Genomic DNA, 19,494 nt, shown 5'->3' on the forward strand with positions numbered 1-19,494 from the left:
AAAAATATAAAATAAATGTGACACATGAAATGAAATCAGCCCACGTTGTCAAACCAAAATGCCATCATCACCAACCAAGCAACCTCACCTCACGACTTTGAAAGAAAGAAAGAAGAATTTGCATCACAACCACAGGTGAGTTTCGGATGAGTTTTAAGCGCAAGTAGAATGAAATGGTTGACACATTTGGGTTGCGTGACAACAAGTGGAATTTTGGAGAATGCACCAAGTATACAAAACAGTATGCAATGCAATCAGTAAAAGGAAAATAAAAAATGGAAACCAAGTATTCAATTAGTGATAACAATAGCAAAATGCATAACCAATATGCAATGAACCATAATACAAAATATAGAAACTTTTTTAAAATCATTGATGTTTGCCAACATTCATGTTATTAACATTTTCGAACTCCACAAAACTGAATCCTCCTGTTTCAATTCCACACAAGAATTGGTAATTCAATCGATGTAGAACCAATAAATGAAGTTGCGATACATTATTTTCCGAGTAGCATGCTAGAATCATTCATCCAGCAACAGCTAAAACCAATAAATAAAAGCAGCAAAAAATCAGATTTCTAGTTGCACATCATTGAGAAAATGAAGTTGGCTTAGAACAGAACCCCTTTGACAAAAATGTAATTCTTTGATAATCTTCGGGTTGGGGGACAAACTGCGGATGCCACTTCTTCGTCACAGCAGCCTCCGAACTGACAACAATTAAATAAAAGAAAAATCACACATCTGAGGCGACAACCAAAGATAAAACGAATGGTGTTATAAAAGTTAACAAACTAACAAACCTTATGGATCACAAAAGCGTGAAAAGAGGGGCAGGCAGAGACGAATTTATTTAACCAATCCCGAGAAGAATATTCGTCCTCCACAATGGTAAGCTCCATATGAGTTAAATTAAGAAATTGAGTAGTGTCTTGATGTTGTAGTGTGACTTGTGTGCGAAGAAAGTCCACATCGTAAAACAAGTTCAATGGGAAACAAGAAGAAATGGAGGAAGAAGAGTCAGAAATGTGGGCTTTGAGCAAATTGGGGAAGGGTTTTAACATATCTGATGTAGCAGCATTATGATCATCAACTGTAACATTTTTTATGAGTAAATCCTCAAGAAGCGGACATACGGAGAGAATCTTAATAAGAAATTGAAGCTTTAGAAAATGAACCCTTGTGAAATGGAGTTTTTTGAGGTTTGGCAAATTAGTACGAGTAGGAACATAGTCAATAGTTAAGGCATCATTCCCATTCAAGTTCAAAACAACAAGAGTTGAACAAATTAGAATCCTCTGATTCAAGTAAATGGGGGCAGTGGGAGAATGCTGCAAAAAAGTGAGATTGACATGTTCAACTTTTCTTTTGATTGCTTGGCGAAGCCAAAACGAAGAAGAGTTGGCAAAGCGAGACGCAGACAAAAGAGTTAAAGTTTTGATGGGTTGATCTCTGTAAAATATAAGCCTGATGACCACGTCAGTATAATCAAAATAGGCGAATTGGTCTCGATGATCCTCCTCCGTGTCGTCCAAGTTGATATCCCGAATTCTTCGATAGAGTCCTCTCCAGCGCTTTGAGAGAAGGGATGTTGCAAAGATTTGTTTTGTGGGCAAAAGAGAGAGGATGTGACATCGTAGTTCGACGGGTAAAGCGCTGATTATGTCTGCTTTAGGCATTGTTAACCAGACTCGATTCCATCGCTTTGAGAGAAGGCTTGTTAGGGCTATTTGTGAGGAGGGCAAATATGAGAGGATGTGACGGATTAATTCATCTGGTAAATTGCTGATCCTGTCTCTTGTTTGTGCCATATATATATTGTTAAGTTTCTTTCTTGATTGGATTGAATTGAATTCAATGAAAGAAGATCGATGGATCTATCGATAAAGGAGGGAGGTTCTCTCTGGCGTTAGGGTTTCAACCTGTGACTGACTGGAATTGTGATGGATTTCAACCAAGTTTCTGATCACTTATATAATTAAGGCTATTACGCGCAATTACATTTCCATCGTTTAAATTATACAGTACCTCCCTATTATGTCAAAACGTACACTCTTAAATATCCCTATAAATATTAAGATTTTCATTTTTAGTCCCTACAGAATAAAATCACACTTTTTAATCCCTGTGACATTTTTCTTTGGTATTCTAGGGACCAAAAATGTTGATGGAAAATTTTACAGTGACTAAAAATAATGACGGAAAATTTTACAGGGACTAAAATGTGTGATTTTATTTTGTAGGGACTAAAAAAAATTCTGAATATTTATAAGGACCATTTACTTAATTAACCATAAAAAAAATGCTTAAATACAATTTTGATTCTCCTATTTTTGAATTTGCTAACTTTTGATACCCCATTTTCTAAAACAATTTTTTTTTATCCCTATTTAGAAAGCCAACAAAAAAATTTGGTCCCTCTTTAGATGATGTGGCATTTTCATTAATTACATAGATCCTACATGACATTTGTGACATGGTATCATCATTAGACAGATAATTTCCATGTCATTTTAATTAAAAATATGATCATAAAATTAATTAATTAGAATTTGTAAATAAAAATCTTAAAATAAAATATCAATATTATTCAAGAACCCTAACACCATTCTAGTTTAGAGACAGACTCCATTCTAGTTGTTAATGCCTTCAACAAGAACAAAGGAGTTCCTTGGAGGATGAGAACCAAATGGAACAACTGTTTGAATTATTGCAAAAGTATTGATTGTTCTTGTGTTCATGTGTTAAGGGAAAGTAATCAGGTTGCCGATGCTCTGGCCAAGAATGGGCAGGGGCTTGCTATGTACTCTTCACAATGGTGGCCTGCCCCACCCACCTTTTTGCTACCTATTCTCTTTAGGGATAGTGCTGGGCTATCTTACTCTAGATTGATTGTAGATTGATTCTTGTTCCCTTTTGTTTGAGGGTTTTTATCTTTGTTTTTCCGTTGACTTTGTTTTGATTTTGTATCTCTTGGTGTATTATGGTTCAGGCATCTCCTGATTTTTGATTGAATTTTTAGCTTGATAAAAAAAAAACCCTAACACCAAAAATTCCCAAATTAATTTTCAATCAGTCCCTTTTTCAATCAATCTCCTTTTCCTTGACATATGGTTGAATTACATTCATCTTCCCTATAATATTAAAATTTACACTTCTCTCCTTAATATTTTTATTTTTACTCGCTCCGTCTCACAATAATTGTCTCTTTAGCTTTTTTTATTTTTCTCAAAATAATTGTCACTTTACAATACCAATGCAGCATTTATTATGTTTTTCCACTATTATACCCTTATTTATTGAATTTCATCCAACTTAACTACTCCACTAACTACATTTAACAAGGGTATTTCAGTAAATGCCACTAATTTTACCATTGAAATCAACACAACTAATCATTTCTTTAATTATCGTGCACAAACCTTAAACGACTAATATTGTGAGACGGAGGGAGTAATAGTCTAACAACGAAAATATAACACACACAGTTAATCATATTTTATATTACTAAAACCAATGAAATGTGGGTGATAAAAAATATATTTTATATTCTAAATCATTAAGTTAATCATAAAATAATCACAAAAAAAATTATCATTGACGCTTCAATTAAAAAGAAGTATTTTTTTTAATGGTGGATCAAAATTTGTAGATATTATAAAATATTTATTTATGTGAAAACGGATTAAAATGTAGTACATAAAAAAGTTTTAGGGGAGGGAGTGTAATTCAAGCATCTCTTAGAGAAAATGAGTGAAATTTACTCCTTTTTGTTTTTGAAACTACCCTTTGCTCGACAAATATAATCTGAGCCAGTTCGGCAAATATAATTTGAACTGTGTTAGCACACAAAGTTATATTCTATAACTATTGTTAAAACATTTTATAACTAAATTTCACCTGTATAGCAAGATTATTCAACAACTATTTATTGTCCTTTTGTGTAGTTCACGGTTGATTGAAATTCACATATACTTCCATCATTTTCATTTTGTATGAGAGAATTTTCAAGAGCTCTATTCCTCTTCTATTTTTGGAAAATTGGCACAAATTGGTATCATATCACTTCTAACATTTTATTATTCGTTTATACCACCTTTTCATTCATACCATTCCTTTCTGTATATTATCTTATATTTTTTACTCATTATTATAATTATTTAATTAATTTGTGTTTCACTTTGTCTACAATTATAAATTAACAAATTCAGTACTACAAATATTACTTACATATTCATCTATCTCCATGTAATATCCAATATCTACAATTTTTAAATCTGTTTTTAATCAGTGCTAATTATCACAGTTTATATATTTTTTTGGTTATTAAATTCCCTTTTTCAATTTTAATATTATTTGTTTTATCATTTTATAAACACCTACTAACATGTTTAAAATATCTACAAACTTTTTTGTCAAAAAATAATAACAAACTATCTATAAACTTTCAAGACCATAAATACAGCATAATTATATCAATAATTTCTATACATTTAAACTGTTTACAATTATTTCATGTCAAGTTTATACTACATAAATTTGTCCGCAACCAACCAGCCCCCGTGCGGATGCACGGGTATCCTACTAGTTAACAATGATAAATTTATCACTTCTGACATCATGTGCATAACAATCATGTCACTTGCTTCTTCACAATCTTCTGATCAACATAAGCTTCTTCACAATCTTTCCTGAAAGCAATCAAATGTCGCTAAACTTAAGTCTAAGTTGTATTGATTTCGTTTCCAGCAGTAGTCAATGGTTGCCGCTAGTTAGAAATGGAATCTCGTACCATTTAAAAAACACACACAGAAAGTGTGTTTCTTACCTAGAAAAAATGTTGTTTGTGTTGGGATTTTAAGAGGGGTTTTTCAAAAATTTATCCTCTTAACGGAACAAATCCCATTGAAAATAGATCTTGATTAAATCATGAGAAATGATATTTGAACATCCATTTTTTAACAACTTTTGTGACAACCTTCTCTCTCATACTCTCATTGTACTTTTATTTTCTCTCTTCCTTTTTCTCTCTCTATTGTTATTGTCCAATAAAAAGAGAGGAAAAAGGTTGTTACTAAAAGTTGTTGGAAATTGGATGTCAAAATATCATTCCTCTTAAATCATTAATCACAAATCAACAAGAACACATTCTTAAACACTTTAAGGATTATGTGTTTACTTCTTGAAGCGCAGAACCTTAGTAGCAGAGTTGTTTCTCATCACGAGCAAAGCAAAGCAGCGATGTCTCTACTCAGTCGACGCGAACAGAACTTCTCCGATGACCGGTGCTAGCCAATTCCAACGAAGATTCAGAGAGATTAGGTTTAGAGAGCGGTAGCTAGGTTTACTCTTGTGAATTAGGTTAAGCGTTTCAACCAACAAAATGTTTCAACCTAAGTGTTCTATTTATAGAACCACTTGTGTGGTCATCAAGTCAATCACTTAAATACACTGTACCTTACGGTGGACCGCGTTTATCTATTTTCTTTATAAATTAAATAATAAGTCATACTTATTTATTTAATTACTAATAAGTACTACTTATTATTTTATAAATAAGTCTTACTTATATATTTCTCTCATCTATCTGTCCTTTGTGTATGACCATATAGGTTTCCGTAACGTTGGCAATAATATTAAATCACATACTTAATATTATAATCAGTGAGTGGTATCTAGCAACACATCACTGCTACCCAAGTGACAAGAATGTCATGTGATCTGACGAAACATTTCCGTGATATTGATCATGTGTATAATTACCATTTTGCCCTCATGTCTATATTGAACACAAGACATATCATGTCACTCTTGTCTAGTTCAATATTGGGCCCGTAGACATTGCTTATGTTATGTAGGAGGGACAGATTCCATCTAGGTCACTCATGTCCCTCAGCATGATTCGTGGAGCACCCATCAACCAACTTTATGGTCATCTTATTACAGACACTATTTGAATGGTGACAAAGCACTCAACTCCAACATCTAGGGTACATAGTGGTTTCAGGTCAAAGGGTGGAATACACCACTATCACTATGAGAATATCTTATGACACTTTTCATAACTTTTACGATGTAGTATTCTCATGCTGGGTCAATCCAATATAAATATTACTCCTAATATTTATATCTATGTGTAGACTTGATAACTCTTTATCCATGATCTGTGAGATGTGATCATCAATCTATCCACATAATAGTCTCCATGCTTTAATGATATCTCACTTCACAATAAAGCTTGACTACAGATACTTTAAGAATAATGTCCTTATGTTTAATGGGGTCTCATAATTAAGTTATACTTAATGTTCCATTAAACAGACTAATTTTAGGGACTTTGTTATTTTGAAACAAAACAAAATCAACAAAGATTGGCTATTAGGGCTTACTCCAACAGTTTGTTTGTTGTTGGACAACATCTGCTGACTTTGAATTATGAGCAAAAAGGCTTTAAGCAGTGAACACAGATTCTACCTACGTGTTCCGACACAGTTTGGATTATATAATCTGGACGTTTGTTAAAAGTTCGGCAAATATAATTTTGCCGAACTTGAATTACGAGCAAAAAGGCTTTAAGCAGTGAACACAGATTCTACCTATGTGTGCCGACACAGTTCGAATTATATAATCTGGACGTTTGTTAAAAGTTCGGCAAATAAATTTGAACTGTGTCAATTTTAACACTTCAATCTGTCTTTAAACATGGTTTTATGGGGGGTTTGACACATTTCAGATTCTATTTACCGAACAATTTTGCGAGGTTTTGGCAAATACAATATGTACTGTATGTTTACGTACTTTGGACAGGCATGAGCAATTTTATAACAGTTCGGATTATATTTGCCGAACTGGTTCATATTATATTTGACGAGTGTTGTGCAGATTAGACAAGTGTACCAAATCGTTTACGAAGTAATAAAGTGATAAGTAAAGTATTGTATCCAGTGTGATTGTCGTTTCGTCCAAACAATTCACGTTACTTATTTTTAGTTGACGATAAAATAAAGGCTTAAATGCATTTTTGGCCCCCTAAGTTTCGCCCGGTAGCGATTTTGGCCCCCTATTAAAAAAAACGACTTTCCAGCCCCCCAACTTCACCCCCTTTTGCAACTCGGTGGCCCCCTTCAATTTTGACTCGGTTAAAGTTCAAGTGGCCAATCAATGGACGCCACGTGGCATATAATAAATTAAAATAAAAAAAATTAATTAATAATTTACATAATTAAATAAATATCAAAAAAAATAAACATAATTTTAAAAAACCAATAATTTTAACATCATCATCATCAACAAGAACGCAACAAGAAAATTGGGAATGGAATGTCACGTGATATTTCTTCAAGAACAAAAATTTGATTCTTTCAAAAAAAAAGAAAAATTCATTAATCTCCTCATTCCTCTTCTTTTCCCAGCATGCATTACAGGGAGCATCAACAAAAAGAATAACAACTCCCTTATCCTGCGCAAGGTAGCAGGAAAAACACCAACAAAAAACTGCGGCAGCATATCAGATTAAAAACAGCAGAAAACCAGTAAACAAACCCCACCAACTGAAGGCTAAAAACCGCGGCACAGTTGGGCTGTTTGTACACCACACCCATTCCGAACAGCTTCAACCAAAACACCAATATGATTTCTAAACATATTGCCTTAAAACTGCAGTTTTGAAAGATCTTTAAATCCACATCAAACTTGTCCATTTTGGTACAATTTGTCCATTTTGCAACCGATCTAAGAAAACCACCATATCCACCGCCTTGGTTTCTCCGATGATCTCCACCGACGACGGCGATGATCCGAATACCCATGAAGGCAAATGCAAAACCCAGATGAGAAACAAGAAGAAAAAAAAAGAGATCTTTGTACCGTTCATTGCGAACAGCGAGGTTGAGAAGAGCAAGAAGGGAGGATTGACGAGCATCAATGTTGGAAGAAGAAAGCATGAAGATGAGTGGTTGAATAACACCAGCATCAGCAATTTTGGAGCGTGTCTTTGATGATTTTCGAACCATTCTTCGAATTTCTCTTGCAGCTTCGATTTTTGTGTTAGTTTTTCTGATAATGTTTGGATTGTTTGGTTTTGCTTTCATGTTGCTGTTGATGTTAATGTTGTTGTTGTTGATGATGATGATGTTGTTCTTTCTTGTTCTTGTTCTTGTTGCGGTTCTGGTTCTTGTTGCGGTTCTTTTTCTTGTTGATTGAAGAACAACATGAATGAGAAGGAGATGAAGATGATGATGGTGCTGTGTTTGATTCTCCTTTTCCAATTTTTTATTTTTTTATATTTATTTAATTATGTAAATAATTAATTGGTTTTTTTTAATTTTAATTTATTATATGCCATTTTTTATTTATTTATTTAATTATGTAAATTATTAATTAGTTTTTTTTAATTTTAATTTATGATATGCCACGTGGCGTCCATTGATTGGCCACTTGAACTTTGACCGAGTCAAAATTGAAGGGGGCCACCGAGTTGCAAAAGGGGGTGAAGTTGGGGGGCTGGAAAGTCGTTTTTTTTAATAGGGGGCCAAAATCGCTACCGGGCGAAACTTAGGGGGCCAAAAGTGCATTTAAGCCTAAAATAAAAGAGTTAAAGTGTTAGTGATTTGCAATTTTTATCTGTTTGCAACAGAGCAAGTTACCTATTTTGGTTGCAGAAAAAGTAAGCAGCGGTTAGGATTCTTCGAATCCCCCCTATTTATTTGTTGGGTATCAAATAACAGTAATGTCGTGTTTGTTTATCTCAGGTTGAAGATTCACGAATATGTATCCTAACGGTGTGTAACTCGCAAGCATTTTTCAAAATGTAGCGTATGAACTCCAACTCCAGGTTTGATGCATCATATCACATGATGCTAAAACTAGTCAGCTTAAATGTTATACGTGTTGGGACACGGACCACATGCTGTCAAGTGTAGTCTTGATTGTGTCTGTATTCAGTCATCTGTCAACATTCAACAATAATAAGTAAAACTAAAACCTTCAATTTGTGAACAATAGGTGAAGCAAAAAAAACCAAGGTTCTCCCACTTGTGATATGTAAATCAAAAGAGGAAGGTCACCATACATTTAAAATCTGATTTGTTTTGGTTAGCAGCATGCTGGTATTTATAGCTGATGCGCAATGACGTGTTATTCAAAGGAATTATGGGATCGGTGATGTGTCAACACATTTTCAATATCAATCAAAATACAATCCTTATCTCACACACAGTCATTGAGACATAACAAATGCACAATTACCATATGTTTTATCATAAATCTTATAAAACATGATTGAAAAATATCAAACCATAGTAAGTTCACAATTACCATATTTTTTATCATCAATCATAAAACATGATTGAAAAACATCAAACCATAGTAAGTGTACAGTTACCATATGTTTAAGTTATCATCAATCTGATCTCACACACAGTCACAGACACATAAGAAATGCACAATTTCCATATGTTTATCATCAATCTTAAAACATGATTGAAAAACATTAAACCATATTAAATGCACAATTACTATATGTTGAGTTATTTATCTCACACAGAGTCACATACACATAACAAGGGTACAATTACCATATGTTTTATCATAAATCTTATAAAACATGATTGAAAAATATCAAACCATAGTAAGTGCACAATTACCATATCTTTTATCATCAATCGTAAAACATGTTTAAAAAACATCAAACCATAGTAAGTGCACAATTACCATATGTTATCATCAATCTGATCTCACACACAGTCACAGACACATAAGAAGTGCACATTTACCATATATTTTTTTTATCATTAATCTTAAAACATGATTAAAAAACATCAAATCATATTAAGTGCACAATCACCGTATGTTAAGTTATTTATCTCACACACAGTCACAGACACATAAGAAGTGTACAATTACCATATGTTTATCATCAATACTAAAACATGATTGAAAAACAATAAACCATATTAAGTGTGAAATAACATTATATGTCTAACTCGGGCAACGCCGAGTAAATACACTAGTATACATAAAAATACAACACCAATAGAAGATGAGCTGAAGCCGGATAAGATAAATCTAATATAAGAAAACTTCTTAGGTGAAAACGCAACTAAAAATTAATTCTTACAAATAACCAATTAAAAATTACAACACATTAAAAGAATAAATTTAATCCTTCAAAAACAAAATTACATATTATCTCATTATTATTGCTATTGCTTTTTTATTTCCTTCCTTTAACAAAATAGCATCACAACAGTGAGTTATTGATCCCTAAAAAAAACAATGGACTCAATCATCGTCTCCTACTCCAATTTACAATAGTTTCCTCACAAATTATCATTTTATCCATTGTCTTTGTATTTTGTTATACTATTTTAATTTTCATGGTTCAATTTGGCTTTGTTAACAATACGATAACGTAAAAAAAAACAATACAAAAAAATTATGTCTATCATCGTAATAAAAACAAATAAACCACAACTAATTCCATTTTTATGTTGGTGAGAAATTTATTTGATGACAAGTTCAATTACAAATATAAAGTCTTGATGAACCAAACAAATAAACTATAACTAATAAACCAAATTAATGCATACCGATATTCATTGACAAAGAAAAACAAGAATTAAAAATTATGTCTATGATTATAATACAAACACAAATTTTTGTTCAGTCCGCTCTCTACTAGTAGTTCCCCTTGTTCCTCAAATCACTTAACCCATATTTTAAGTTAGAAGACTTCACTTCACAACATGACAACAAGTGCTTCATCAGTGACTTTGCATCTGGGCTCTCTATCCTGAATGTGTGTAATTTTGTGACATTGGTCAAAATGTAGCTTGCGAACTGGAACTCTATGGCCGATGCATCATAATGCATCATGGTAGTCAGTAAAGATAAGCATGTTGGGGTAAGGACCATAGTCTGCTAAGTGTATTTTTCATTGTGTTTGAATTCAGACATCTGTCAACAATAAACAATAATAAGTAAAACAAAAACCATCAATTTGTGAACACCACCATTCATGGTTTTAGATAGCACTAAAACTATATCTTGGTTGTGGCTAGAGCCAAATTAATGTAAACACATTTTCAATATTAAACACATAAGTGCACAATTAACCATATATTCATTTATCATCGATCAAAAACTTTGTTAAATCTAGGTTCATAGTCTAGCATTCTCAATTGATAATCACTCAATAATCTTGTGGATTAATTTTTTATTCACTAAACCAACACTAACATAGGAACCATAGAAAGATACATGTAAATAAATTTGATTGTGTAATTTTAGGACTATAAAAGAGTGCTTGATCTACTAACTTTTTCTTCATTGTGCTATATGTTCTTAACCATAAGAAATGCACAATTACCATATGTACACAATTACCATATGTCATCAATCTTAAAACATGATTGAAAAACATCAAACTGTATTAAGTACACAGTTACCATATGTTAAGTTATTTATTTCACACACAGTCACAGACACATAACAAGTGCATAATTACCATATGTTTTATCACACAATTACCATATGTTTTATCATCAAATTGTATTTCTAACATATATAATATCTACTCTAATGTTACATACATGACTAAAATCATGTTTAATGCATGAAAATTGAGAAAAATACATATTTTTTGCAAGATGTATTAATGGTTCATGAAAGTAGTTGTCGGTGATGTTTGTGATTGAAATGCATGACTTCACGAGCCATGTTTACTTCATGATAATTATACAATCAATTATGTGTGATTTATCTAATATTCAATTTTTTTCATTTAAAATATAAGATATATGTTAATTGTGTTTCTACAATTTCTTTAATTAATAAAACATACATTCATCGGGGTCTGGTAGGTTCCTAAAATGCTTATCTTTATTAATTGATTTAAGTACATTGAGAATCAATTCACAATACTAAATATTGCAATGACCAACTTCTTAGGATGATCGAAGTTATTTACTTATTAGTTAGATCATTTAATGTCAATAAAAGAATGAACTTATTTGTTTATTAGAAATGAGACTTGGTCAATTTTCATGACAGTAGTATGTGGTGTTATCTTGTATTATTTACAGTGACGTTTATTAAGATTTGTTGATCTTCTATGTAGAGATGTCTTTATTTATATTGAATGCATGTACATGTATATCAACTAGTGCTATTTTTATTTTTATTTCTAAATTTAGAACTCGATTTTTTTTATCCTCACTTTAGCAACCTAAATTTTTGTTTGGTTCTGATATTTTGCACAAACGAAATAATTATAATAATATAATTAAGAGATGGTCATCATTATTTTGGTTCGCCCATGGCACGAAATTTTTTAGGATCGACCATGCCCTAGAGATGTAGTTGTTGGCACATTGAGACGAAGAGTGGTGATTACTTATTCTTAAGTCACACCACTCATGTTGAATAGCACATGCATAATTTAAAATGACTCATACGAGTGATACCTTCTAAGAGCGTCTAAAATGGAGAAATTCCCCCGTTGAGTTTTTAAATGGATCTCACATGTACACATCACTCTTTTATAATTTTTTTTATAGTGGTACATCAAAATAAGAACTAATATAATAAAAATAAATTTTAAAATATATTATTCATATTTACTTTAGTAGACCGGATAATCCAAACTTTCATTGTTGCCTAAAATCTGACATTTGTAGATAAATAAACTTTTTGAAAAACATTAGCCTTAAAGAAAATATAAGTATGATATAGATTAGATCCAAAGTAGAGCGAGTTTGTATTTAGCTCTCCACATACAACACCATTAAATCTTTTGACGAAGAGTTTTGTCACGCATAACGATCTTGATTTGATAGAAGTGTATTTTATACTATTATAGAAGGTTTTCATAAGTAACATGTCATATTCTATTCACAAATGATAAAAGGTTTTCATGTTACTTGATTTGATAGAAGTGTATTTTATATTATTATAGATTTATGGTGATAAATGATTATGAAGCTCTTTGAGAAATTTTAGAGGTAGTAAATCTAGCTGAATTAATCAAATCAGATAATAAAACTTATATAAAGCTTGGTATGTCTACCTGTTGTTTTACTTAGCTTTGATTAGTTTGGTTCGACCCCCCAAATTGTTTTTGTTTTGTTATTTTTTTATTAATAATCTATATGACAAAGTGTATTTGTCACCGTGTTTTAGGGTGTGAGCATTGGTGGGTTTCAAAATATCATATATGGTGACTTGGAGCGGCAGCATAGTTGAGATGTCAACCACTATGATTAATGCATGTCTCATCTATTATTTATCAAACTTGACCTAAGACCTATAAAATGTTAGGGATGAGGCTGTGTGCTGGAAATTGAACTTGTTCAAACTCTTTAACGTCTCTTATATCACCAGTTGAGTTAACTACGCAAACTGTTATTGGCGCAATGAGATAATATTGATTGCATATTCTTAACCCACACCACTCATCAAACTAACTTAGATGAATAATGTATGTGTGAGTTTGTTGTATATTTGTCTTTAACTTTTGAGCAACGTGGTTAAACTCAAGTTTTTACCTCAACTCTTTCTTCCTAAGTAGAATCAACTCATAAACCCATATATGTTTACCTTATCTTAAAATAATATATATATATATATATATATATATATATATATATATATATGTATATATATATGAGGAGGGATATTTTGACTCCAAGAGTAAGTTTATAGACTTACTCCAAATCTCCACCTTTCATCTTATTTTAATCTAATGGCTTAAATTTGAGTTTTAATTGTTAATCATGTGACCATCTTTTTTGATCTCCTTAGAAAATACTTTCTCCATTTAATCGCCCTTTATTAATTAATGCAATAAATACCTCCACATTTTTTACTTTTTTTGGCATACCTCTACCAATTCAAAAAGTATTTTTTAATCTTTCTCTCAAACATTACAGTAAGGTTGCACTTTGAATTATAAATTAAAATGTAAGCTTTCCACGCTCACCTCTTGAACCTATGCATGAGAAGAATTTTTCTATTGAAATCTAAATCAAAAAGGAAAGAAATGGGATTGGGAGCCATGTAGAATTGAGGCTGGAGTGGAACTGAGATTGTGATTTATATGATTATATCCAATCAAAAAATTGTACGTAACCAAAAAAAATTGGGTGAGTTAGGGTACAAAGTATTAGGAGGAAATTTTGTTTTATGAGTTAAAAAAAAAAAAATACTTAAGAGTGTGTTTATGAGAAAGGAAATTTGTTTTATGAGAATTAATTAAGGGAGAATAACTGGAGAAGGTATTTAGATCCAAAAAGATGGTCACATGATTAACAATTAAAACTTACCTTTAAGCCACTAGATTAAAATAAGATGAAAGGTGGAGATTTGAAGTAAGGCTATAAACTTACTATCCCTCCTCATATATATATATATATATATATATATATATATATATATATATATATATATATATATATATATATGTGTATTAATCTGATTTTTTTTTTGTTTGTATTTTTCATTTTTGAATGCAGCTACAGTTGTTTTTTCATGCGTTCTAGAATTACACTCGGTGTAACTGTAATGTGTAATGCTAACAAGTTTTGACTTTGACAACTTTTCTGTGTGTTTTTCACTGTTGATCCTGTTCTGACTATAACTTATATATACTTCAGCAAGGTTGCGATCAGTGGTCGAGCTAGCATTTGAATTGACACATACGCGTATTCATGAACATACGCGTAGCATGAACATGTGTTATGCAGCTGACTGTGATTTTTAATGTATGGTATTCATCATTCTTTGTTGCAATCACATTTTTTATCCAATTTAGCTTAACAAACTTAATCAAGTTAGAAGCTGACCTATTTTAATACCACGTATCCACAGATCCTAACCAGTAACCATTAACCAATATATACATAAACATATACCAGTCCAAGCAATTCAAGTTTGTTTCTCAATTGTGCACCTAGCATTTTTCAAGATACTGTAATTTGGCAAGCATATACATATAGATAATAGATGTAATTTGACAAGCATAGAATGCGTTTGATCATATACATGAACATAGGATGGGGGCACTTTTTTGCCCCGTTCTCTTATTTAACAAACCTATTTACACATCTAGAGCTAGAAGGTCATTTGACTTGACTCATTACCGTCTACAGAGACCTTAATACAGCAGATAAGATTTGAAACTACCCTAAGAAATTTGACATCTACTATATTTGGCAATTATTTGTTCAGTTTATACAACTCCTCCACCAAGTGTGGACACACACAGGAGTATGATCCAATTCCAAGCACATATTACGTTGAGCACTTCACTTCATTCATATGTCTTTGTCACATAAAGCTACTTGGTTAAACGTGATAACATCATTCAGTCCTTCTTTGCCTGATCAGATTCTTCATTCTTTGCAAATCTTCCACGGACTCTTGGTTGACTGTCAGCTAGAGCCTTCCTGCAAGCATACTGAAACCAACCCAAATCATCATATGAATATCAACGGATAATTGCATCGTTAGTAGCTTCAAAAGTAGGTAATGGTTTAGGGCATGTTATAAGCAGGAAGCATTTACCAAATAACATTTTCAAGGCTTTTTATTCATGTGAAGAAAGGGCAACCCGGTGCACTGAAGCTCCCGCATACGCAGGGTTCGGGAAGGGGTCCCACCATTTGGTGTATTGTACGCAGCCTTACCCTGTTTTTACACAAGAGGCTGTTTCCAGGACTTGAACCCGTGACCTTACAGTCACATGACAACAACTTTACCAGTTGCGCCAAGGTTACCCCTCGCTTTTTATTCATGTGAAATCTCACATATTTGAAAATGTGTAAATTTATAGTTAAACTACCTTGATTTTCCTTCCAAAATTCCTCTTTGTCTTCTTGTTCCTGTATCTAGAGAGCTTTTGTAGGCGCTCCTCACTGCTGCAGTTACTGGTAAAAAACGGCCTCTCCACCGGAGATTGGACAACGTTCATATTAGCATTGCCAAGAGTCTGTCACAAAAACAGAAACCATCCGAATGAGAGGAATAAATACCTAGGAACACCTTAAAAGTAGGATCCATAATTTATACTATAAACTGATAAAGTATCCGATTTCTGGATGTGAAAAGATGGACTTTAAATTATCATACCTTTATATCTCCTTCACTAAATGATCTTCGCATGCCATAAACCGCATCAAAATCTATTCCTGAGATACCAAGGAAAGCAGGCTTCATTGCAGCAGATCCATGCATCCAATCCATCGAACTTAAACTTCCTGAGCTAACGCTCTTCGGTAATAATGGCATATCAGGAAGTGGCTTGTTTTCTTGAATTATGTTCTCGTCAATGTTCAGTAATGGAACCTTGATTTCTAGAATCTCAGAGAGCGGTGACTCCATTCCCGCCTTTTCAAATAGATCCTTTTTGCAATCATAGAATACATCGCTGAGAAGCTGTTCGTTTTGAAGAATAGAAATATCTGTGGACTTGACATCTTCGCCACAAGATATCATTGAGATGGCTGCTGTCATGGGATCAACGTCAATGCCTGGCTCTTCAATCATCGGTTCAGGTGCTTTGAACAGATCTCCTTCTGCTGCAAAATCATACTCGGACATTGCAGAAAACTGAACAAGGTCACTCTGCATTAAAGACATACATATCCACAAACACAAAAAAAAAAAAAAAAACTGATTAAAAGATGTAATAAAACATGGCTTATCAGTGGGATTCAGACCATATAGAGACTGTTTCTCAACTTTCGTAAAAAGAGAAGAAAAGAAAAACAAGTAGGAGGAAGATAAAGAGAGAATCTATCTGCGATAGTGAAGCGACAGGAAAAAAGCATGTCAGTAAAAGAACTGAGAAATGCTTTCAGAAAGTTTCAAGCACAATCTAAGAAATGTGTAAATTCTCAGGTCTAGGAAATTTTGACTCAAGTATTTATTATCCAAACAGTACATATCAAGAAGAAAAGGAGTTTGTACTTTTAATTTTTTCAGTACAAATCATCAAAACAGAATAGAATAGGAATAACACACCACAAAAGCACAAAACAATATTCACACTGTCTAGCATAAGCTTTGCATAAATGAAAGCTATATAAAGCAATAACTAACTTAGGTTAGGAGCATCTTGTTCAAAAACAAATATACACATATCAAAATACTTAAACTGCAAAGGCTTAAAATCCTAACCATCCTTGTAAATCCCTACACTCAAGGTGGACACTCTTCCTTTGACCAAAATTAGAAGGTGGATTAGTCAAGCCACTAAACCAAAGACCTAGCCTCAAAACCATCATTTGCAATTGTCAATGACCACTTTCATCATTAATTTAACAGGAACAGAAATAGCAAAAACCTTTCTACAACAATCTATAATTAAATGATTGAGTTAAGCATTACCAAATCCCTTTCTCTACACTTTTTTATTTTCTCTCCTTATTTTAAAGGAGGCAAGCGAATAAAAAGCTTTTTCCTCTTTAATCTCCCCTCAGTGCAGCACAAAAAAAAAGAGACAAACCCCACTAAGATTTCACACTTCACACTAGAAACTCATAAATAAATAGAAGGAAGATTATACAACACGGAACTATCACATAAAGGGAATATTTCCCTTTTATGCTCAATTTTATTTTATTTTCTATTACTTTTTCAGATCTAGCACATGAACACAAATCCAGCTTTTTCCACTTGTGCTACTACTATGAGAAGAAAGAAAACATTCAGACAGAAAGGAAAGACTAAAAATCATATTTAACATTAAAAACAGTCTAAGTTAGTTTTTTTCTTTCTTTCTTGAACTTCGTATTATATTATCAACCACCAAACAAGGAATAAAACTTATAAATTACAAATAAATAAAAGAGAATCTTTATTGAATACAGAGTGACCAAACTGTGAAGTTTCAAAATTTATTGAATATAATGAAAAACCCATCAAAGAAATGGTGAGATAGAGAAATGAGAAAGCACCACTGAAGCATTGAACTTCTGGTTTCTGTAGTAGTCTTCAAGTTGATGAAGCTCTTGAGAGAAATTGTGTAGATAAGACCATGGGAAAAGAAGACCATTTTCTCTATACATTTCTGCAACACAAAAACACTTCTAGAACACTCTTAAACTTGGAAGAGAAGAACAAGAACTAAAAGAAAAAGTAGAAAGTGATGAGTTAGGCAAAGCAAGATAGAAAAAGTTGTATTATTATATTTCAGAAAAGAAAAAACAAAATGGTGAGTAAATAGAGCATAAATTTGGGGATGTTACTTAGATTTAGAGGGGAGTTTGGAAGTGTGATGTAACAGATATAAAATAAGGACAAAGTAGGAAACTGACGACACCATGTTATAATCTAGTGTCCCAATGTTCTTGTCAAGAACTTTATAATGAAAATATCGAAAGGTAGGGTATTATTATTTTAATATATAATTTTTGGGAGTATTATTATAATTGCAATTTGGAGAGTAGAGAGTAGAGACAGATGAATTGCACCGAGCCAATATGACAATATCAGTGGTCATGGTGGTAGGGGGGCTGGAATACAACAGTGATCATCACTCATTCTCAGTATTATTATAGGTCACGGCAGTGTAGGACCACAAGGAGTTCAGGACTACTTGAAGTCATAAACCTATATTGTCGTTGTAATAATTGTACTAAAAATTAAAGAGTTAATGAATATGTTAAATTTTCTTTAAAATTGTATGCATTTGGTCAAATTAGTATTGATTTTTGCAAATTGACAAATTGATAGTGAGATTGTAAAATGTCTGCTATGATAGTTTAAGTAAACTTTTACTATTGTGGAATACGAAGTGAAATCTTAACTATTGATCCTTTAAAGTTGATCTAATATCAATGTTTATTTGAGATTAATTTTTCTTTAGTTAGTCTTTGTACAATTTTTATTACGTACAAACTTGTCCTTGAGATGACCTAAATATTATAGCAAATTAGTCTCAAACTCTCAATTGAGCTAACACGGTTGATGATTTAGCGCCTCGTATTTTTGTATGATTAATTTATTTTTGAGTAAAAGATGTTATTTGATATATGTTTGGATATAAGACATCAATTTAGGATAACTAAAAATCATTTGGTTTGATGTTTTGCACTAGTTAATGGAATAATTTACTCTATATTCGATGATTTAATTGGGTAAATTGATTATTGTGTGTCTAGATGAACTTATTCTATTTTATCTTACTATAGAGATAATCTTTGGGATCCAATACTTTCCTTGATCATCCGTGATACACATATCAATGCATGCTTTGTTGAGATGTGGAGTGCATCCACATTTGCATTTGTAATGACCATGCGACGATTTAGTCCACACCTCCGTTGATTGCTCCTGCCGCATACTTGAGCGCACAATTAATGTGCACGAGCTGGGAATTTTTCTTTACTTCCAACGACTCCAAAACATAACACTAAATAATTCTTGTTGAGCTTTATTAAGATTATGCATAACAGATAACTCATTTATTTTTTACCACATCCCCACTCTTTGC

General features: G+C 32.4%; 2 protein-coding genes across 3 annotated transcripts; both read right to left on the bottom strand.

Moving 5' to 3' along the window:
* Positions 1-418: 418 nt before the first annotated feature.
* LOC146941317 (F-box/LRR-repeat protein At4g14103-like) lies at positions 419-1,777 on the bottom strand. The gene is made up of 2 exons (XM_085758007.1): positions 806-1,777; positions 419-712 (listed from the first exon to the last, which is right to left on the bottom strand). The coding sequence occupies exons 1-2, from the start codon at positions 1,679-1,681 to the stop codon at positions 614-616; spliced, it is 975 nt and encodes a 324-aa protein (XP_085614133.1). The 5' UTR covers positions 1,682-1,777; the 3' UTR covers positions 419-613.
* A 13,213-nt stretch (positions 1,778-14,990) lies between these two features.
* Positions 14,991-18,521, bottom strand: LOC146941318 (CCT motif family protein). 2 transcript variants are annotated; one of them, XM_085755064.1, is made up of 4 exons: positions 17,957-18,521; positions 16,128-16,622; positions 15,841-15,987; positions 14,991-15,456 (listed from the first exon to the last, which is right to left on the bottom strand). In XM_085755064.1, exons 1-4 carry the CDS (start codon positions 18,065-18,067, stop codon positions 15,364-15,366), a joined length of 846 nt encoding a protein of 281 aa, XP_085611190.1. In that variant the 5' UTR covers positions 18,068-18,521; the 3' UTR covers positions 14,991-15,363. The 2 variants fall into 2 exon arrangements, with proteins under 2 accessions (XP_085611190.1, XP_085611191.1); XM_085755065.1 differs by lacking the exon at positions 17,957-18,521 and adding an exon at positions 17,178-17,215.
* Positions 18,522-19,494: the final 973 nt, after the last annotated feature.

Source organism: Medicago sativa, chromosome 3 (genome assembly GCF_051527215.1).
Source record: "Medicago sativa cultivar Bolivia chromosome 3, Bolivia_mono, whole genome shotgun sequence".
NCBI lineage: Eukaryota > Viridiplantae > Streptophyta > Magnoliopsida > Fabales > Fabaceae > Medicago > Medicago sativa.